Here is a 23,004-nt window from a genome sequence, read left to right as displayed (position 1 = left end):
GCAGTGTCTGCGGTTTATATTCCTGATTAGAGCCATACTGGATGTGAGCTGAAATGTTTGATTCTGCTTTTGTTGTTCTAACAGGAAAATTGATCCACTCCATGGTGGCCCATTTGGATGCTGTTACAAGCCTTGCTGTGGATCCAAATGGACTGTATTTGATGTCTGGAAGTAAGTGCTAGGACACCACATCTCTTCCGATTTATGGGATTTTAAGGGAGACAGACAGAGAGAGAATTTGACTGCGTGAATCATTACCAAGCTTGGCTAATAAAATGGCTACCACTATCTTTTTTTTAGTGTTAGGTAGTGTTTTCCCCTGAATGCTGCAGTGAGCCAGAATGTTACAGACAATTGCATTAGTATCCTCATAGAGTGCTCTAGAATGATAAACAAAGCAGTAGAGCTATATGGCTGGTCCCAAAATAATTGAAGAGCTGTAGAGCATTGAAAATAAATTTGTAATAAAATTAATATTTGAAACACCTTGCAGTCATATCTCAAGGCAGATAACTTTACCAAAAATATTACAGATAGAAAATAACAGTAGGTAATTTATCATTTAATAACTTCTTGTCTGTCTGAAAAATCCATGAAAAGTTAAATGAATCTGTCTGACTTCCCCCTCGCAGGCCACGACTGCTCCATCAGGCTGTGGAACCTGGAGAACAAGACATGCATCCAGGAGTTCACGGCGCACCGTAAGAAGTTCGATGAGTCTATCCACGATGTGGCGTTCCACCCGTCTAAGTGCTACATCGCCAGCGCTGGAGCGGACTCCCTCGCTAAAGTCTTCGTATGAGCAGGGAACGGCCTGCCTCACGCTAGCCCTGCCCACCAGAACGGACTGGCCAGTGGCAGAGAGCTGGCGTTTGGGCCAGGGTGGGTGGACGCCCTGCTCCCTAATCTCCACTCCTCTCCTGTTTTTCAAATGGTTCAGCTGAGAGGCTTTCTGAGACTGATGAGACCGGACGGACCATGGGGCGGTCTTTTTTGGACAACCAGATGGGAGAGGGCACTGTCCAGGGTGATTTGATTCCCCAGTTACCTCCTCTACAACAGTCCAGGCAGGCCTGGGTGCTCGTGGCCTTCGTGCCGCAAAATCAACTGTAAAGCAGACACTTCCATAACCGGGATCCATAGCCAACCATAGAGTGTACACAAAAAGAGTGATGCTGGGGCCTAAGCACATTTTGGGCCAGAATGCTTTTGACCGGCTGTGGCTGTTGTGTAGAACTAGCAACACTTCTGTCTTTCCCAGTCTTCCCTCCTTCCCTACCCTTACAGCCCCAAGTGCTGCGTGCTCCTCAGTTTCTCCAAGTGCTGGTTAGCTTTTTGCTAATCGTCAACTCCTCAGCTTCCTCTTCTGCTTAGGGCCGAGGAATTCTGGCAAGGCATGGAAAGAAAGGCTGGTTTCGGGCCGTCGTGGAGGATTTTCTCTTCCACGCGCTGCTTCCGCAACAGTTGACCTTCTGCCTGCCTTTTGTTTTTTTGTTTTTTCTTTCCTTTTTAAATGTTTATTGACAAATGTGCCTTTGCTTCAGAAAGGTCTTGAAATGTTATTTTACCAAGCTCTTTTTTTCTTTTCTTTTGTGAAGGGTTGGGAAATGGACAATAGGAAAAGAATTCGGGCTGGGTAGGACAATGTTGTCCATTTTAACCGTATAGTACATTGGATGTATAATTACAATACGTATTAATAAACAAATATATATAAACAAATTATTATATATATTCACTCTTAAATCTTAACATTCAGTGGGACTTTCGAGTGCTCTTTTTTGATACTTGTTGATGTGTGCGTGGTATGCAGTGAATTGCAATGCTGGCAGTTTTAGAAACCCTAATAAGTGAACCTCTTTTGTTGTCCATAATTGTTGGATACAGGTTAAAGCTGAAAGCATAGAATATCTCATATCTCCAAATAAATCAAGGGTTGTCAACTCTAAATGTTTTTCCTAGTGTTTTATGGCACGATTTTGTTTACTGCAGGCACACTCAGGGGAACGCTATGGGTAAGGGAGTATTTTGCTGATGGCTTGGTCTCCTGAAATTAAAACATTTGGGACACAGTGGAAGCATGGGAGAGAAATGGCAGTCATGTGGTATTGGCCCACAGATGACATGCATTTAAATAATAGTAGAAATCAGTTGAAATGCTTTTGTATATACAGTACATTCAGAAAGTGTTCAGAACCTTATTTTCCTGCAACAGCCCTATTTCTCATTGATCGGCAAAAAATCCTCTGTAATAAAAAAAGAATAAAAATGCTTTCACAGAGTTTAATAATAAAAAACTCATTAAATTGACTCAGTACATTGCTGAAGCAGCCTTGGCAGCAATTACAGCATTTTTGCTACAAGACCTTGGCACAAAATGGTTTAGGAATTTTCTCCCATTCCTTTCTTCAGAACCGCTCTTTCATGTCAGTAGCGCTATTAATCAGGTTTCTCTGTAATTTGATGCATTCATTGCATTTGTGCATTCAAGATTAATTTCCTTTGATCTTGACAAGCTTCTCTATTGCTGCTGTTAAAAATCATCCTCATAGCACAGTGCTACCACCACCAGGCTTCATTGTAGAAATCAAATTGGCCTGGTTTCCTTCAGATGCAGCAATCTTTCCATTCAGGTCCAAGAGTTCAAGACTAGATTACAAAATCTTGTACTTTTTAGGTGCCTTTTTCTATTTTTAAGTGAGCAGTTATGTGTCTTTTGCTGACGAGTGGCTTTTTCGTCTGGCCACTCTTCCGCAAAGCCCTGATTGGTGGCGCTGCAGAGCACTGTTTGTCCCTCTGGCGGGTTCTCCCATCTCCACACAGGACCTCTGGAGGTTCTTGGTCACCTCCCTGACTAAAGCCGTTCTGCTCCTTTTAGTCAGTTTCACTGGGTGGCCAGTTATAGAAAGGAGTGGGATGCCAAACTTATTCCATTTAAGAATGCTGGAAGTCACTGGATCAGGATCTTCAAAATTTTTTGGTACCTTTTCCACAGCTCTGCTTTGACACAGTCCTGTTTTGGAGATCTACAGACAATTCCTTTGACTTCATGGCTTGTTTTTTTCCTCTAACATGCACTGTTACCTGTGATGCTTCAAATAGACACAGGTGTGCCTGCAGTCATGTCCTGTCAGCTTAGTTTACCACAGGTGGGTTTAAGTCAAGTTGTAGAAACTCTTCAATGATGATCAGTAGAAACAGGATGCACCTGAGCTCAATTTTAAGTGTCATAGCAAATGGTCTGGAAGTAATATTTCTGTAAAAGTAATATTTCAGTTTTTACTTGTAATAAATGTACAAAACTTTGTGAAAACCTGTGTTTATGTATATTATGTAAAAAAAAGATAAATGAGTGAAGCATTAATATAAAATGAGGAAAAGGTGGACCAGGTGGACTAAATAAGCACATTTGGTTTGAAGAATTATGAAAATTGACCTGATCACTCACTCTTAATTATTTTCATGCATAATTAAGATGCCCAGGCCTAAAACATGGAAATATGAAAGATGAAACAGGGAAAACTCTTACATAAAAAAACTCTTACTCTATTATAATAAAGCAAAAAAAAAAACATACCAGTGACCCAAAAAGAATAATTATTCTGATGTGTTGCTACGTCACATCTGGGTTTTCTGACGAGTTATGATTGCATCAATTAGTGCAAGGAGTGAGCTCAAGCTTGTTCTTGAACACAATTTGAGGTGATTTACAGCTAAAATGATTAAAAGATACAGATTTTCAGTCTTAATTTTGCATGAAAAATGCACACAGTGTCACGAAGGTGAAGCACCATTCTTATAATGCTCAAAAAACTATGGAGCGCCCCCTTGTGGGGAAATGATTGTGAGTGAGTAGTCAGGCAGTTAGTGACACAGACAGACTGGTAGGTCCAATGTAATACATACCTGCAAAAGATTTTTTAACTTGAAGCAGCTACTTGCTGACCCTCTGGGCGTATTTAGCTTCACTCGCTTTACGTTCATCAAAGGCCCAATCCCATTTCACCCTTTTCCCCGACCACTTAGCCCTTACCCCTCTGTTTTGCACGTCCACGCTTACAAATAGGGTGTCCCGTTTTTTTTTAAGGTAGAGGGGTAGGGCGAAGTGTTAGGGCTACATGGCCCTCCAAACAGGATTTTTCAGAGGCTCCCTCCAAACGTACCAAACAGAGTGTTAGGAGAAAAAAAAAACTGGCAACATGGCACGAGACCAAAGAAACCCAAAATGTGTATTTTATCTGTTAAAATTACAATAAGCGGGTATTAACTTAAGGTAATTTCAGTGTATTATGGTCATTTTCTTCTTAACAAGCATAAAAAATCCCTAGTAGAATGCTGAGGTCTCGGTAGCTAGCTTTCAGGTTCCACCTTAAATGGTGCAGCCGTTACATTCTGGCTCTTCAGGGATCAGAACTACTGCACCATTTAAGGTGGAACGGGAAAATTCGAACAAGAAGCTGGTGAACAGCTGACTTCAGCTTCATTTCACTCAAGAATTAGAGGAGGGCAATGATAAATAATGATCGCATCCCCGTCTTTGAAGGTATATGATTTCTTCAATTAAACTAAAGACCAGCAGCGAGCTTTACCGCTCCTCTGCTATCACTGCAGACTGGCAGGGTGGCCTACAGAGCACCGCTAGCAGCCCGTAAATGATGTTCTTTATTGGACGTTTGTCCCATTTCAACCACTATCCCGCGTAACTTAGGCCCAAGGGGCAAGGTGACACTCGAAAACAAGGGGTAGAGGTGAAAATAAGAAATGGGGTTATACCAAAGGATCTTCCTTGGTATGAAGTGCAGACTAAGTAATGATTTTTTTTTCCAAACCATTCTCAGAAGCACATTTTAAAACTCTTGTTCCAAAGGTGGTTAAACCTGCAAAGGGTTTGTTAACATAACACATTTTTAACGGTTTGGGTATGTTTTGCCTTTTTACTCGGCTTCAGGTTCATTAAAGTGTCTTCTAGCAGGGCAGGTCTTGCCTACATTATAAGCCAGTAGACTGTTAAAAGCACTTTAATAGCTTTTTGGTCTCAGTGTGGTTAAAACCTTTGGCCTTTGGTTGTATTCCCAGTGCAGCAGTTTTAACAGTTGTTTCTTTAGTTTTACATAAAAAAGTTCTGAGATCTAAACAGCTTTTTTTTTTGAAATGTCAAGTTATTGCATGCATAAAGAAAACATGTTCATTTGTATTAAAAGTATTTTGAAAAACTGGACCAAACTGACGAGGAGTGTAGTGTTTAGCAGAAGACGAACAGACATAAAATCCATTTTGAAGTGTTGAATGAATTTCTCTTGTCCATCCATCAACTGTGGATGAGATCTGGATGTGGAAATGAAACTGGATGAAGTTTGATTTTGTCGTAGAGTGCTTTGCTCTTTCCATAATGTTCCTTCTGGCCTGTACTTTTAATCCAGCTATGGCGGCAGGCACGGACCATGACATTTCTTCGACCAGTCATTTTCCTCTTGGATGGTTTCCCATGAGGAACTCACTTAATTAAAGCATCCGAGTTTATGGTTTTATTTCCTTAATTCCCTTTTCATAATGCATCCACAGAGACTCTGAAGGTCATGCAAGACTGCCTTCCAAAGCCTCATGGCTCAGCAGAACTTGAGGAAGGAATGAAACGCATGGTCAGAGGTAAAACAATCAATTTTACAGTAATTACAGAAAACATGAGATATTATTACACAGTTCGACTACAGAGACGTTTATTCAGCGGTTTTCCTACTCAAATAAAGATTACAGTCAACCAGAGTGTAAGAACCTTGCAAATCGAGTGACCTGTTAACCTTCAGTTTAACTTCAGTTCCATCACAATGAGCACAAAGCACTTAAGCCCCTTTACAGTCTGCCAAGTGCAGTGCTAATTAACCTACATTAATTCAGGGTGAGGACGGGCTATGCAGATATGGGACGGTGTTCGGAAGAGTCATTATGCTTCCAACAAGTGACTCGTGAAGCTTCTGTTTAAAAAGCTTCGCTGCTTTGGCTGCAGACACTTGCTGAGCAGCAGGGATGGAGGTGAGTGCTTTATATTGCTTGAATTTGCATGGACCAGGTTATATGCAAATTTATGTTTCTCATTTTAAGTGTTAAAGAGTGTGTTATTTGGTTTGTTTTGATTTGGTATAAAGCAGAAGCGAGAAGTTGGAGCTATGCTGCTAACCCATAGCACACCACTTACAAAAACCAGTTGAAGCAGAAGTTAGGACAAGACTGAATGCTTGAGGCACAAGCTGTTCTGTACAAAAGTGAGAGACCAGACTTTATTTATTTAATTTTTTTATTTAATTTACTTTCCTGTAAGTTGTTTTTTTTTCCTCAATGTCAGGAAAAATAGAAAACAAATAACAGAAAACCATTCAGAAGCTTCAACAATATGCATTTTCTTTATTAAAGCTTCCATCTTTTTTGAGAGACTTTATTTGAGTTTTTCCAAAAAATCTGCAGGAATATTTTTCCACCTCCAAAGATCAGTCTTAGAAGTTGCATTTTCTGCTTTTCACAATTCATTCATTGTGTTTCTCTCTCTTTTAACATTTCCTTGTTTTGGAAACTACTTTTTCACTTATTTAATTAATTTGATGTTTCCCTTCCTTTTGCAGCCGAATCATTTTCGTATCTAATCTTCTCATAAATATTTTGGGGAAAAATGAATAACTTGTATGTAATGGTCATTTCAACTGGAAATGAAATAAATGAAAGGTGGTCTCTTACTTTTGCACTTTATTCTATACTACCAATCAAAAGTTTGGACATACCTGAGCGCTTTGATCTAATGGTTTCAAATGTTGCTGAAAAGTTTTAAAGACAAATTTAAAAGAGAATAAAGAGCGAACCACAATTTCCAAATAAATGTTGCACATTTTCTGACGTTGTATTGAGTTCAGATCTTATTGGTGAGTTTGCTGTTATTTACATCAGCTAAAGCCAGAAATGCTCTGACATTTTTTCCAAATACCTGAGCGGAGGTGGGTAGTGACTAGCTCCATTCACTCAGCTTCACTTAAGTGAAATACTGATGGATGTGTATCTTCAAAAGATAATAATTCTACTTCTGCCTAAGTATATTTCTGAGAAATGGAAGCTAAATTTTACTCACCTACATGTTTGGTGTACAGTTAGAGACTGTAGCTCATCTCTTGATGCACATTTTGTGTTAGCCATCCTCTAGGCCTTTGCCCGTGTTCAGTTTCTGACCACAGAGCCGCTCTTGGCTGCATATTTTTGGGTGTTGGCCCACTTTCAACCTATCAGTGACACTGAGGTGTAAAAACTCCAGCAACATCCCTCTTTATCTTGTCCCTACCATGTCAGAATAATAATAATTATCCAATCAACAGCGGTCCTGTGCTCAGAAACTAACCAGTGATGAATGGGGTAGAGGGGGGCTGATAAATTGTGCAGATGGGCTACAGTCTGTACACCTGTTTAGTGGACCTAGAAGGTAGGATGGGCTTATGAAGTGACCAGTGAGTGGAAATGCATGTAATGAAGAAATCAGACGCTGAATAATTGTACGGTTATGATGTGAAGTGATGGAATCTTTTTTTTTTAGTTTTAGAACAATACTATAATAATTGTGTTGATGGTCTCTAATGGAGTATGGCCTGGGGGTTAGATGTAGAGTGGTTTCATTTAAACAACTACACTGGAACACTGTGTGATGTGTGCACAGTCTATTCTCTTGGTAGTCTTCCCCTGCGGAGAATGTGATGTGAATTTAATTGAGCCGCTTCGAGCGATGAGCTAAGAAGCATGAGTCAGCGGTTTTAGCTTTTCATACATGATTTATACACTTTTACTGGAAAAAATGACCACCAGATATTATCACATTATAGTGTTATTTCAGCACTGGGGATTTGAGCTCGTTTCTTTTTGCTCATATAAATTCTGTTAGCTTCTTTTGAGTAATCTATAACTGTTTGGCTTCCACATTTTGTATTTACACCTGTATTTACACACTTGTCTCCACACACACCAGCCAACTTTTTTTACACCTGCCCCCTTATCCTGGCCATCAGTGTCCATCATTCAACCACTACTGACCAGCAGGGTGGAACAAGTGTATATGGCAGAGTGGTGTTTTTTTTTTTTTTTATGCATTGTGTGCACTTACCAGCCACTTTATTAGAAACACCTTGCTAGTGTTAAGGCCGTTTTTCCACTGCATGTCAAAAAATAAGAACTGCCCAACACGTTAACCAACAGAAATTACTGTTCTAGTTCACTTTCCATCTGCTTGAGAAAGCTGAAACCAGAATAATAACTGTGACTGATTTAACTCATTTTGTTCATTTACTGGTACTCTAAAGCATCGAACATTGCTAATTACCTTGCTTGCAAGTTATAGGTAGCTTAACTTATTGGCTGGGAAGATTCGCTCTGCACACGCACACTAACAAACGTCTGCATTTGCACTGACTTCTGTATAATCGAGCAGAGCTGCTGTTTTTCTCTTTAGGGTATGAACTGACGCTTGTTCTATGGAGTCTAGCATAAACGTTAATAGCATTACTATTAGCTTCCTAACTAGCTTATGTTAGCTAGTGAACTAACACATTACCCCACCTTTCTGAATGACATTCAGGTGTGTTTGGTGACATTATCCTCACTTAAAAGTGTAAAAAGAATTGGCTAAATTAGTGTTATTTTCAGCTGCAACTGTTAGGAAAGACAAAGGAGAACTCAATGGGGTACTATTAGGGTCCTGTTGGTACCAATCTTGAGCACCTACCAAAACCATAAAACTGGAACCTTAAGTACTGGACTGATAGCCAAAGAAAAGGCAGTTACAGTTTTCTGTTGCCAAAGGTTTCAGTACTTTGTGCAGTGGAAAATCACACTGAGACTACAGCTCATCTGTTGCCATGTGCAGATGTGCACTATTGCATAACAGAATTGAGTATTATTGAATGGACTGCTGGTTAAGGGCATGCTGTGAGTGATTAGCATCTCAAGGTTTATGTGTGTGTGGGTGGGTGGGTGGGTGGGTGGGTGTTTGTGTGTTAAAGAGTGAGTGGGAGAAACTGCAGCATTCTCTCCACTGCATCATTCTCTGCATAGTGTGTGTCTAGAAGGGCCCCTCCCACGTCAGGGAGATCCCCTCTGAACACACATACACTGTCTGGAGGATAGGGAAAGAGAGAGAGAGAGAGAATAAGAAAGGTAGCAAGGAGAGAGAGAGAGAGAGAGAGAGAGAGAGAGAGAAAATTTGAAAGAATAGAAAGTAAGGCGTGGTGAGAAGGAGGTTCTTAGGGTAATGGTGAGAGGGTGAGGTAAGTTAGAGTGAAGTGAGGTTTGACAGAGTGTGAGAGAGAGAGGGCTGGGTGCAGTTCCAGCTGGCTCTGCCCACACTGCTGACTGTACCAGCGTGTGTATGAGCGTATGTGAGTGTGTGTGTGTGTCTCTTGGTCGCTCGGGCAGCCCCAGGGCAGCCCGGGGGGGGTGGGCAGGAGAGCTGTGGATCTGCAGCACTCACACACACACATACACCCTCATGCCTGCGTGTGGGCAGTGTTAGACTAAGGCTGGACAGCAGCACAGCTGTACAGGACAGGTCAGGCGGAGCATGGAGGTGAGGCACGGCCGGCTGGCCCCGGTGGGCTTTGAGCAGCTGAAGGGGCGTCCTGACCTGGCCCCCACCGCGGCCCGACCAGCTGCCTCTATCTACAGCACCGTCCAGCAACAGGACTACCTGGCCAGCGTGTGGCTCAGCAAGAAAGAGAAGCTGGAACATGTAAGCTAAGATTGCCTCCCTCCCTCTCTCTCTCTCTCTCTCTCTCTCTCTCTCTCTGTATATATACTATGCTGTATATATGCATATACATAGTATATGCATATAAACTTTTATATATACATATACTATGCATATATGAGTATATATACATATATATATTTAGTATATACAGGTATATACTAAATATATGTATAATATATATATATATATATATATGCACATATACTCACTGTATGTGGGTAAATATGGGCAATAGGCAGTTGTGTATGTGTTTATATATATATATGTTATATATATATATATATATATATATATATATATATACTCATGTATGTATAGATAGATAGATGGTGTTGCATGTTGCAAGTATTTGTTACTCTCTCTCTCTCTCTCTCTCTCTCTCTCTCTCTCTCTCTTTGCCTATTTACACCTGGGTTCCCCTCTCTTGTTTGCTGCTATGAATTGCAGTCGTCACTATTCTTAAAGTAATCTGTAAGTTATTTCATTATGAGACTGAGGGACTGACCCACCACCTTGAAAGGGTTAATCATGTAATCCCTCTCTTTGTAGTTTAATGCCTTGATGTGAAGCATCACAGAAGCAGTCACTGTGGTGTCTGGACGACTGTGTAACTTGCAGGTGCTGCCCTGCCTGTTGCAAGTGAACCTACCTTTTCAGTATAAGCCTTGCATGTTCATTTAGATACTACTGAACATCCTATATGGTGGAGCTTTTTTATTTATCATGTCCACCCTCAGTGTCTTAATGCACTACAAGGTGATGATTTAATGTCATTTGTGGTCTAATTAATGAGGTAAAGTGACAAAGTACAGCCTCAAGATGTTTTTAACTTGTTTTAAGTGTTACAGGTGAGAAAGAAAGAAAAAATAAGGAGAGGGAGACAGATAAGTCTTAAATATTCAGTCTGTAAATGATGAACATTCTACATAACCTCATTTGTCATCGTATATAGCACTTTCTGGTATCTAACATTCTGCAATGAAGAGTCTAAGGGTGGGATTCCACCCTTTTAATATAAACCTTGCACATTCAAGTTGCTGCTATTGCTTTTCCTATACTGACAATTTTCATTTAAGTTTATTTGCATTTTCTGATACCTAGCTGAGTTTGTTTTGATTATAGAGATGTGTACTGCAATGAGTCAAACCTTGCATATTTAATCAAAAATGGCCAAATCCTGTAAAGCCTCATTGTCAAATTTCTAGCTGTTTTAATTTTGAAAACAAAGATGTTCAGACTGAGTGTCTTTTTCTATATTGAATAAGATACTGTTCAATGACTGCTAGCTGTGTTCACGTTGGTAATGGGAATGTTTACTACAGTGAATAATTCATACTGACAGTGCAAAACAATGACAAATTCATACTGATCCCACCTGGTTTAAGATAAACCAGTTAGCTAATGTTACATGGCCTAAAAAGCTTCATTGTCAAATTTTATTTAATGCAGCTTTACAAGCATTTTCTCATAAAAAGCTCTGTTTATACCTATCTGTGTTGTGATTATAGCTTTGTTTACAGTCTAGATCCAGTCTGGTGCTTTCCCCTACATGGTGTCTACCTGCAGCATGAGGATGCTGTCTGACTCTGCAGCTCCTGTTAGACCTCAGATTGCCTGCTAGCCTCTCACTGTCACACTGTGTACTCAGCAAACCCCTCTCTGCAAACTCATTTCATGGCTCAATGCTTGTATCTCGCCTTTTCACGCTGCTTAAACTAAATAAAGTGTACTCGAGTGGTGTCCTGAACATTCATTTAAACCCAGTTCTAAACAAATTCCACACATTTAAACAGAATATCATGAGAAGTGTGCCTGTACGTGCATCAAGGTACACCTTTTTTTTTTTGATAGCCCCTGCTAGCGAGACTAAATTGGCTTGTTCTCCTGTCCTGTAGTGATACTGAACTCTCTGTGTTTTTATGATTATGTACATGCCACGGGCACTGCTGTATACTTTCTGCATGGTGTTTGACAGATTATTATATATAGCCGTTTGTCATCTGGATGCAGCATATTGTGCTATGCAGTAGAAATAAGAAATGAGTAGAACTTGCTGGAGCATTCAACCTCTTTCAAAAATGCTTATGCTTCATACCAGAAGCCTTGATGACTCTGAGATTAACATGGTCTTAAATATTTGATGATAGTTGAGTTTATTCGACATACACTTGTGTAGAGAGAAGGACCACACAGTCTACTCATAGACTTCATGAACAGTTTAGTGACAAGTCAGATTAGCACTTTTTACCTAATCCCAAATGTAGCTGATGAGCTAAGATACATCCAGTGTCAGATGCTTCTTTAGTTCACTTTATAAGGCCATCCTGCTAAAAAACAGCATAGACCAGTATGTATTCCATGCTGACCCAAGCTGGTCTATGCTGGTTTGTGCAGTTAGATGGTCTTTGCTGGTTGTGCCGGTTTAGCTGGCACCCAGCATGGTCACAGACCATACCAGTTTCCAAAACACAACTTATCGCTGCTGTCTGAGCAAATCCTCATATCTCTAAAATGGTAACTTTACAGGAGAAGGAGCAAACCTACTTTCTACTACTTCCTACTTCTAATGCAAGTCAATGTAACTGGATGTTTTTCCAAGTAATTTTGGGCCATTTCTTTTGGTCCATTATTCATAAAATGTATACACAACATAAAGGGCCACAGGCATTTTTCAAGTCACTGACAAAAATGGAGATACAACATTTTGTTCTGCCAGCAGCGATATGCTGGCTTTGCTGGGGACTAGGCATGCTTGTCTATGCTGGTTTTAATAGCAGGGTAATGTAGCTAACAAGTAATGGAAGCTTACACCAGAGTGTCTTGAGTGTCTAAAGGTGGAATCCCACCTTTTTTAAGCTAAACTTTACATATTTGAGCAGATACAATTGAACAGCATATATTTGTTGTCAACTTTAACTGTATGTGACTGTATTAACATTTTTAAAAGCTAGCTGTGTTCAGTTTGGTAATAGTAAAGTTTACTGCAAAATCATACTGATTTTTCATATTCCTATCATACCCATTTCCATACTCAGACCTGGTTTGAGATAAACCTGACATATTCAGTAAAATACTGTCATAGGTCGTATATAGCTTTATTGTCCATTTTTAGTAATGTAGTCAATGAGCTAAGACGTTTTGTTTTGCACTGAGGCTATGTAGCTAACAAGTAATGGAGCTAGTAGGTCTGTACAAACTTCACACACTTGCTTTAAACCATGTCAAATTGTTAATTGTTCAATGCACTGGCTTGTGTGTTTTCTGACATTATATGACATACTGTTATTTTTAGAAGTGGACAAAGTGCATCGCGTAGCTGAGAACAGTAGCAGCAATCTTAGCCTTGATATTGTTTTTTTTATCTATTTCTGACCCTAGAAAGTCAGACTGTTTGAAATAACTGCCCTCATCATGGCAGAATGTTAAACCAATACATAGTGCTAATACCGTAGTGATTCATTTCTGTCTCAGTAGGCCTACACTGTCACTTTAAAGTTTTATGAACTTCACACTGGGAGGTAAATGTGAATCATGATCTTGGTGAATTTAGATCATTTATCACTTCAGATCATTTATCAGTAATTATGTTTCTATAAAGGTCTGAACCACGTAAAACTTTTTAACACCACTTTGTGCTTAACACGATCACAATGCTAGGAAATATAATGCTAAGCGGTCAGTCATAGGCTTGATGAATTGTATCTACATGCCATATTGTGAATAGTTGTTTTTTTGCATTATTTATTGCTGACGCTATTTTGACTCATTGACTGCCTTTCTGCTTTGCACGGAAATGCTGACTGGCTATTAGTTTGCAGTGGATCTGCTCCAAACCTGAAATGCCTTGTTGCCATGGAAATGAGCTGAAGAGCCAAACAGAGACGCACAGAGAGAGAGAGAGACTTGAATGTGTTTCACATCTAATTTCTTTTACACCACAGCGGATGGAGGCTTTCTGAGTTGCGGGAATGAAGTGTGTGTGGCTGTGAATGAGAATGAAGAAGTGTCAGCCAAACAGCCGTCAGCTGCCAGTCTCTCACCACCGTCTCATCTCTGCCTAATTAACAGCTTTAATCTCCGCTCCAGTGGCAATTTGGCCAGTTTTGTAGAAGGAGTAAAAGATAATGATTGCAGTCCGGCAGCCTGCCACATTCGAAATGTGGGCCTTGGCCTGGTCTTAGTTAGCCTAATCAAAAATGACTCAGACACAGGCATCATTTACGGTGGGGACACTAGGGACATGTCCTTACCACTTTCTTTTATGAGATACCCCATTTTGTCCCTTCTTAAACCCATGAATGCATAGATTCTTCTTTAAAATAGCAAAAAACTGTGGTCTAAAAACCGTGTACAGCCAATAACAAGATCCCCCTTGATGCTACTGGCCAGACTATGAAGTAAGCCCACATCATCCTTGCAGTTTGCACATCCTAATTCTGGTTAAAACAGGAATTCTACAGATTTTTCTGCATAGTTCAGAATTTGCTTTCGATGTTAACAAAGTCATTAAGAATGGTTTGACCTGAAATGAACTATGAACAAAAATGTTGCAGCAGGGGTGATAGGAGCCTGACGTCCAAAGTGTTTAATGTCTCTACAAGCCACCTCACAGGAAGCTGGTTCATGACGGTATCCAGTAGTCAGTAATGTGTTTTGATGGGTTGATATCACAATGTAAAGGATTCTATTGGTGTAACATGTTCCAGAACTGATTTCAGATGCATCTGATTGTTTCCTAATGGAATCTAAAAGTGTCCTGTAGAAAACAAGTGGTGTCCAATGGTAACCATTAAGCCAATTTCCTTTAGAAAGCAAAACCATCAGGTTTTAATCCCAATGGTTCTACAGGTCTTTTTTCAGCAGGGAGGACAAGAAGAAAAATAGCACCCAAAGAGGATTCATATTTAACACATTTACCATGATCTCATAGATTCACTGGTCATTTTGGATAGCAAATAGAACTACGGTTGCATGTATCACAACCCCAGGTTCTTATCACCACCACTGCAGAGATGGTAGACCTAAGGTTTTCCACAGTGCATCATTTCACATCAGATGATTTTGCTTACAACTCAGTGATCGAATTATGCAGAAAATTTGAAAAATAGGTGGAGTACCCCTTTAGGGTGAGTTAACGCGGTTGAACTGGCAGTCGATCCAGCATTACTAGTAGCGGCAGGGCTGCAGAACAGCGCGCGCTTGATCACGCGCTCATTTCAAATTTCAAATTTAACGGAAACTCAACGGATTAGTTCAGCGGTTGTTTGAATAGCTACGGGTGAGGAAAGCAGTTAACTAGCTACAGTTTTCATCGAAGAATATTATAACTGTTTTATAATATTATAATAAAATTATGTTATTATAAAATAATAATAATATTTTTAATAACGTGTCCACAGTAAGAAATGCTGACATGCTTCAGCTTACATTGACTGATGGTGGCCTAGTAACTTCACCACGTCGCCCTGTCAGTTAAGTTAGGCCAAGTTAGCTAACTCTGGCCTGTTATCTCCTCGTTTGAGGCGGAGTGGCATGATTGCGAGCAATTCTCAGACCATGATAGTTAGGTAAGTCTGTTGGTAACCTAAATATTTTCGCTTGCTAACATCTATTTTACCTAACTACCGATGTAACGTTACGTTGGACTGTTCTGTAAATTAAGTTAACGGTAGTTCCACTTCAGGGTGGATCCTAATAACATAAGCCAAACAGGGATTTCGATGCTTTTGTATTTCTTTATCTTGACTTGGATTATATTTTAAGTAGTACAACGTTGCTAACCTAGATGATGTGAAGTATAGTTAACTCGTTAACAGAAAAAGGCTACGTATGACGAAGTATTCGTAAACATTGACCTAGCCCCCCTCCAGAATAACAGTCCTTAGCAGTGTTGCAAATGCTGAAGAACAAATACCCCAAAACCAACATGCAAAAGCAGTTCTTGAACATGTTATAGTATTTTGTTGATCAATATTATTTTTGCAATGGAATCTCATATAAAACCAATGACACTGAAACACCAAACTGTTTTTTTTCTTAATTTCACGACATCCAAATGGGTTGCAGATGACCTTTGTCAGCTAATGCTAATGTACACATAAGATCACACATTGATTGTGTAGGATCGGCAACCCACTGCTTCAGGAGTGAACATGGGGTGCTTACAGTTTACGGTTGTTCAGTTAATCCAACAAACACACAGTGAACTGTTTATGCAACAGGTTTCCCCAAACAAAGCTATGTCTGTGTACTGAAGTAGCCATATACTTGTATTTTAGTTACTATGTATGTTATAGAGTCTCATATTTGTATTAACGTATGTATTAATGTTGTTAGTTTAATTTATGTATTGCTAACGACATAATTAACCGCACAATAAAGTTATTTAAAAAGAAGAGAAAGAAAGGATACAAGGAAAAATAGCTTAGAAATATGTCAGATGTTTGACAGTGTTGACTGACTGAGGATGTCAGTTTTTGGGGTGACATGCTCATCTGAATGCACTGTGACAGCTCACTGCTCAGCATAAAAACAGTGTGTAAAAGTTAAGTAATTTTAAATGATGCTGAATCCTTCTCTGTGTAAATCTCAGACTTTGCTGAGTTTGCTAGAGCTTGTGAAGCAGATGTGCATGACATCAAATCTGTGAACCACATAATTAAAAATCTCAGACGTGCTAGTACAGAAATGTACACCAGGATTTGTTCCCAGCAAATTGAACTGGCATGACTTATCATTGTGACTGTTTAAATTTTTTTTTTTTTCTCCTTTTTTCCTTTGGCTTTTTACAGTATAAATCCTAACAGTGTGATGTTGAAAAAGCTAGAATGACTAATTGTCTGTTTAGTTAGTATGTGATACCTTTTGTTTAGGCATTAGAGGCTCTGGTAGTGCTTTGGACAGCAGAGGGCACTGCTGTCTGCTTCTCTGAAGCTCAGAATCGATCTTTGGCGAGAACAAGAAAAGTCAATATTGCTCCCTGACAGATACTGCAGCAGAGTGCTATGCCTGAGCAGACAGCTGTCAAGCCCTATAAACATCACGAACAGTCACCTAGACAGAATGATTTTACACCATCAGTGGGCTGGTCAGTAATTCCCAGAGGCTGTCCTCTGCTGCTCAGACACTCTGCATGTTCTCCCGTAGTTGTTGGTTTTTTTTTGTATGTAATTTTTGCATTGCATTGATTGAGACCTATTATAGCACTGAGCAGTGACTCGATTCATAATGTAGGGTATGATCCTTTTTCACCAAACAGTATTTGAATAGTTCCGGAGAGAGCCTGCACTTAGTATACCAATGCGCCAAGATAATAGTGCACAGCTGCGAACGTTCTCAAGTGACTTTGATTAAAGGTCCATCATAGTGTTGTATGCTTTTTGCCAAGCTGAAGGAAACACTATTGATTTATTGACATTTGAATTTATGGTGTACTTTGGATTCTCTGCATATCTTTAATGTTAGAATTAATAGAGTGTGTGAGCATCTTTGTTCTCCTGGCATGTGTGTCCCCTAATACTGCTTAGTCTATGCCTTAGCACACATTGCCAGTCGATTCCTTGTTATGTGATCCTTAAAGGAGCATTAACTAAAGTCCAGAGTTAACATTTTAGAGCCTAGAGTCTAGTGGCTTGTATGCTTAATAAGGCTTATACACTTAAGGCTTATATAGATGCTGTATAAGAAAAAAGCATCACAGGAGGAGGCAAAAATGTTCCTTACTTTCAATGTAAGTTAATGTAAAGAGATTTTATTCAAAGCCATTTTGGAGCATTTATATTGGTTCTATCTTTATGAAATATTTACACAATATAAAGGACAGCTGCTGAACTCAAATTATCATACTGAACTAAAAATTGAAAAAAATTGAGATACATTTTTTTGTACAGGGACAGTATACTTAAAGGGCTCACAGAAAAAAACTATTTCTATGAATGCCATGTCTATGAGCATCATTAACCGCATTTATAATATGTTGTAATGTATTCACAGGGCATTATAAACATGACTATACATGTTTTTAAAAATGAATACACTTATTAGCAATGTTTATTATATGTTATGAATATATTGAATGTATGAATTTATTATAAGTAGTGTTCATATTGTCAGCGCCAAGTCAGTCCCAGCTTGCCCACAGAATTTATATACTTGTCATTATGGGTATAGATTGTTATTGATAAATGTGATATTATAACCCCATTATAAGAGCTTGTAAGTTGTATGGCATTTCCAATATTTTATGTCTCACCATAGACATTTGTATGGCTGGGCTTTTGGGGCTTAAGTCCTGAATATTTTGTTGCCAGCCTGATCAAGTTGTCCAGCCTCTTAAATTCCCATTTGGACCAGAACAACATCATGAGAGATTGAGAATCAGAGAAAGTGAGAATCACTTTCTTTGAATTCTCAAGTGCATTCAACACCATCCAGCCTCTCATGCTGGGTGAGAAGACGGAGAAAATGCAGGTGGACATGGGTCTTGGACTACCTGTCTGGAAGGCCTCAGTATTTGCGGTTGGGAACCTGCCTGTCAGACCATCTGCTCAGCAGCATTGGAGCATGTAAGGGAGCTGTGCTCTCACCCTTCCTCTTCACCCTGTACACAACAGACTCCCAATACAGATGGGACCACTGCCACCTTCAAAAATTTTCTGATGACTCTGTGGTGGTTGGGTGCATTAGGGATGGACAGGAAGGAGAGTATAGGAACCTTGTGGAAAGCTTTCTTGAGTGATGTCCGAGGAACCACCTGATCCTGATGTGACCAAGACCAAGGATATGGTGGTGGACTTCAGGAGGAAGAAGACCCCGATCAGTTCTCTTACCATCATGGGTCAGAATGTTGAGCTGGTAGACACCTAGAAATATCTGGGTGTCCTGCTTGACAGCATCTGGACTGGAGGGCCAACCCAGAGGCTGTGTACAGGAAGGGGGTGAGCAGTCTACTTTTTGAGAAGGCTCAGGTCCTTTAATGTGTGTACGAAGATGTTGACGATCCTCTACCAGTCTGTTGTTGCGGGTGCTGTCTTCTTTGCAGCAGTCTGCTGGGCAGGCAGCATCAGAGGAGCAAACGCAAAAAGGCTTAACAAACTTATCAAGAAGGCTGGTTCTGTCTTGGGATGCTCACTGGATGGTTTTTTGGTGGTGGTTGAAAGGAGGTCATCTAATAAACTCACTACTGTCAGACAGTGGAGCACCTTCAGCAATAGACTCATCCAACAACGCTGTAGCAAGAAACATTGTGCCGGGCCATTACTGTACACTGTGCCACTCATATTGCACTGCCACTTTGTTTATTTAGTGTATCATATCTCATATTGCACTGCCACTTTGTTTATTTTGTTTATTTGTCCACTATCTTATCTTAGCAACCCTAGTTCCCATCTGACTCCTCCTGTGGAACCCCCTCTGACATCAACACTGAGCATGAAGTTACTGTGTAGAGAAGGCAAGGACAGTAAGAGCACTACTTGAAATGCATTATGTTGCCAGTTCATAATGAATAATAAACATGGCTATAAAGTACTGTGCCTTTTTTCTAAATATTTATAGCCATATTTATGATGTAATATGAATGCATTATCATGTGTTATGAGTGTGTTCATTGATTGTTATGGACATAGTATTCATAGGAAGTGTTGCCCCAATTTTTTTTACCTTTTTTTTAACAAAAGTATATATAATGTACACCAATCAGGCATAACATTATGACCACCTCCTTGTTTCTACGCTCATTGTCCATTTTATCAGCTCAGATTACAGACGGTAATCCATCTGTTTCTCTGCATATTTTGTTAGCCCCCTTTTACCCTGTGTCCACTCACTGTCCACTCTATTAGACACTTCTACCTTGTCAGTCCACCTTGTAGGTGTAAAGTCAGAGATGATAGCTCATCTGCTGCTGCACAGTTTGTGTTGGTCATCCTCTAGTCCTTCATCAGTGGTCACAGGACACTGCCCACAGGATGTTGTTGGCTGGATATTTTTGATTGGTGGACTATTCTCAGTCCAGCAGTGACACTGAGGTGTTTAAAAACTGCAGCACTACAGCACTGCTGTGTCTGATCCACTCAGACCAGCGCAACACACACTAACACACCACCACCACATCAGTGTTACTGCAGTGCTGAGAATGATCCACCACCCAAATAGTACCTGCTCTGTGAGGGTCCATGGGGGTCCTGACCACTGAAGAACAGGGTACAAGGGGGGCTGACAAAGTATACAGAGAATCAGATGGACTGCAGTCTGTAATTGTAGAACTACAAAGTGCACCTATACAGTGAGCGGAGCTGATAAAATGGACAATGAGTGTAGAAACAGGGAGGTGGTCATAATTTTATGCCTGATTGGTGTATATATTATATACATAATATTGCAATTCTTGTCAGTCTATACAGTCTATATGTGCTTGTCTTGTTTTGAATGCATCAAGGTTGTGATTAGTGATACATTAAAAATTTCTATTACCATAATTGAAATTCAAGACAAGCCTAGCTAAACACCAAAAGCGGAAGTTTTTTTTTAACTTGCCATTTTATTTATGTGTTTGAAGAGATCTACTAAATTAACTAAAGATAATATCCTTTTATTATTGACAACAGCTGCTTTCAACAGCACAAACCATAACATATATAATAAATAACTTACTAAACCTACTGTATGTTGGCTACAGAATGAGCGTGCAAAATCCAGCGTCCACGACAGCAGAGAATAGTTGGTGATTCAAGGCAATGAATTTTATTATTTTTTGCTATTCTTTGTGTCATTTGTGATTTTTTGTCATTTTAAGACCTGTAGCTACAGATTGTTGCTGTGCAAGAAAGAACGTTCTGTTTCTGTTGTTTTGCTGTATTCTCATTATCGAGCAGGATGTCATGTTTTCAAGTGGTATCAATCCTGTAGTGGAGATGTTCTTGAGCATTGTACCTTCTCTCAGCATGGAAAGTAATGAAAGTAATGATCCTTATAGAAACAGTGAAATGACTCTTTGTTTCAACTTCTTCCCCACTGTTATTTTGCTGCAGCTCAAACTGTGTCTGTCTGTGTCAAAGTGCCTGCGCTGACCCGTGCAAAAGAGCAAATCGTTGTTTCTTGTTTTCATTATCATTGAATTGACTGAATTTAATGGAAGTGTTAGAATGTGACACTTTGTTGTAGTCTTATTTAATCTTTTGTTTTTTGGTCGAAATGTTTTGGTGGCCGAAATGTCAATTCCTGCTTGTGATCTCAGCTGTTTAGCCCACCCATTCACACACTGAAGTGGTAGTGTGTTGCTATACTATACTGCTATACTGGACTATATATGTGGGGAAAACGGTGAAATGTTTTGTTGTTCCAGGCTGTCAGGGAGCAAATCATTGGAGCCTTTCAAATAATCTGCATATGTGAAAAAAAGTGGCTGAAGTTTGTTTTTTCTGACATCCTGACAATTTCAGTCCACTGCTTTTAAACAAAGTACAACAAAGGGCCAATTCGAACAGAAGTAGTATACATAAATGTATATACAAAAAAATGACCTCTGTTCGAATTGGGCCTTTGGGCTAATTCGAACAGAGGTAACTTCTAGGGCTACAGCACTGCAGAGTTCAGCATTTATGCCGTGCTCTAATACAAGCAACTCAGATCTTGAAGGCCTCGATCAGTTTCATGAGGTGTGTTAAATGAGCATTAGTACTTTATAGTGCTGTGGTCATCCACATACAAAGTCTGATGCCCTTGATTTAACTACCTGGCTTTGCTGTAGTTGTTTATATATTGATATGGATCACGTAAGCAGAGATTCTTGAACCTTTAACAGCCAGTTATAGATTTCTGATATAGCATAGCAAGCAATATTAGCTTAAGTAATATTTTTGCAGTGTTAAGAGTACTCAGATTACCTTTCTGTCTTAACTAGTAATGTAGTACTTTTTTCCAACTCATGTAAGCAGTTATTTAGTTACAAATAAGCAAGCGATTCTTTTGCTGCTGTATCCCTGGTCATTTTGGTTCTTGGACAGTAAAGCTTCATGTTAAAACTGAAACAAAGTTTACGAATTGTTTCTCACAGGATATACATCTGATGTAAAGTTGTGCACATGTTGGCTAGTTCAGCTAATAACGGTGTGTCAGAGAAAAATAGCCTTAACAGCATACATTTTGGTGACCAAGAAAAACAATGTCAATGCCTCTACTTTTCCAACATTCATTTGGGGTTTTTGTTTTTAGTATTGAAACTCTGATACAATGCTTTAGGTAACACTGTGCCAAGTTACTTTTAATATCTGTGATCTAGTAATGGAGCAAGTTACTTTCCAAAGCTATATTCCTCAACACTGTTTTCAAACCAGGAAACTGTGTAAGAAGATTATCACTGATGTTATTACTTAATTGAGCCTCTTTCTTTCTATCAATTAGCATTTTAACAGCCAGTCATGCTGCCTATGCCCCCCAGCTAACAAGATATGGAGCAAAATAATAATAAGGCTGAAGCAGTGCACACCTAGCACTGCAAACTGAAAGCTTTAATGCAGTCCTGAACATTCATCCTCAGCCCAGACAGCTGAAACAGCCCCACCAAAGGACAGAGGTTCATGACCGATGATTCTTACCCACAGTAAAGCATTTATATGACCTAGTAGTCTGGAAAGCGGGATGGCGTAGACTTTATTTGGCTGCCTGGAGAACTTTACTGAGTACTCTGGGCACTGCTTACTAATGAGATCATTTTAAAATGGAAGAGACTAGAGTTTGGGCCATGAGGTCTGAACACCTGGGTGTTTCGCTTGATTTATTAGTCAGTGTTTGGTTGGCAGTGTGGCAGTACACTGAACATTGAATAGAACTGGGACATTTTACTGCACTCATTTAAATTTTTCAAGACCATTGACCCAAAATCAACAGATAGGAAATGTATACATTTCAATCAAGTTTGACTTGCAAAACTTGAAATTTTGCACTGAATGCATGTGAATTTAACATACATGTAACAAATTTGGTGACCTTTGTACTGTGTAAATGCTCTAATGCATTATACAGTGCACTTACCAGCCAGAAGTATTCACAATAACTTCTGTTGTTGTGAGGTATTTGTGAGCTCCTGTTGTTAGCTAATCTAATTATGTTATATGTAATTAACATAAAAAAATATGTGAGTATTATCGTGTAGCCCTATTTTCTGTGCTGATGGATGCTGGATTTGCTAAGATGTTCCATTACAGTACCATCAGAAGTTACTATCAACTACTTTT

The 23,004-nt window shown here is 39.5% G+C and overlaps 1 protein-coding gene across 2 annotated transcripts in view; it reads left to right on the top strand.

Moving 5' to 3' along the window:
- Window positions 1-3,320, top strand: part of LOC118816652 (striatin-like) — a 63,708-nt gene extending 60,388 nt beyond the window's left edge. For both annotated transcript variants that reach the window (XM_036583150.1, XM_036583148.1), the window contains 2 exons: window positions 85-171; window positions 633-3,320. In XM_036583150.1, coding sequence (XP_036439043.1) covers window positions 85-171; window positions 633-802 — 257 coding nt within the window. In that variant the 3' untranslated portion in view covers window positions 803-3,320. The remainder of the gene's footprint in view (window positions 1-84; window positions 172-632) is intronic.
- The last annotated feature ends 19,684 nt before the right edge of the window (window positions 3,321-23,004 follow it).

The sequence above is a fragment of the Colossoma macropomum genome, unplaced genomic scaffold, assembly GCF_904425465.1.
Source record: "Colossoma macropomum unplaced genomic scaffold, Colossoma_macropomum, whole genome shotgun sequence".
Taxonomy (NCBI): Eukaryota; Metazoa; Chordata; class Actinopteri; order Characiformes; family Serrasalmidae; genus Colossoma; species Colossoma macropomum.
This window is presented reverse-complemented; position numbering and strand designations above follow the sequence as displayed.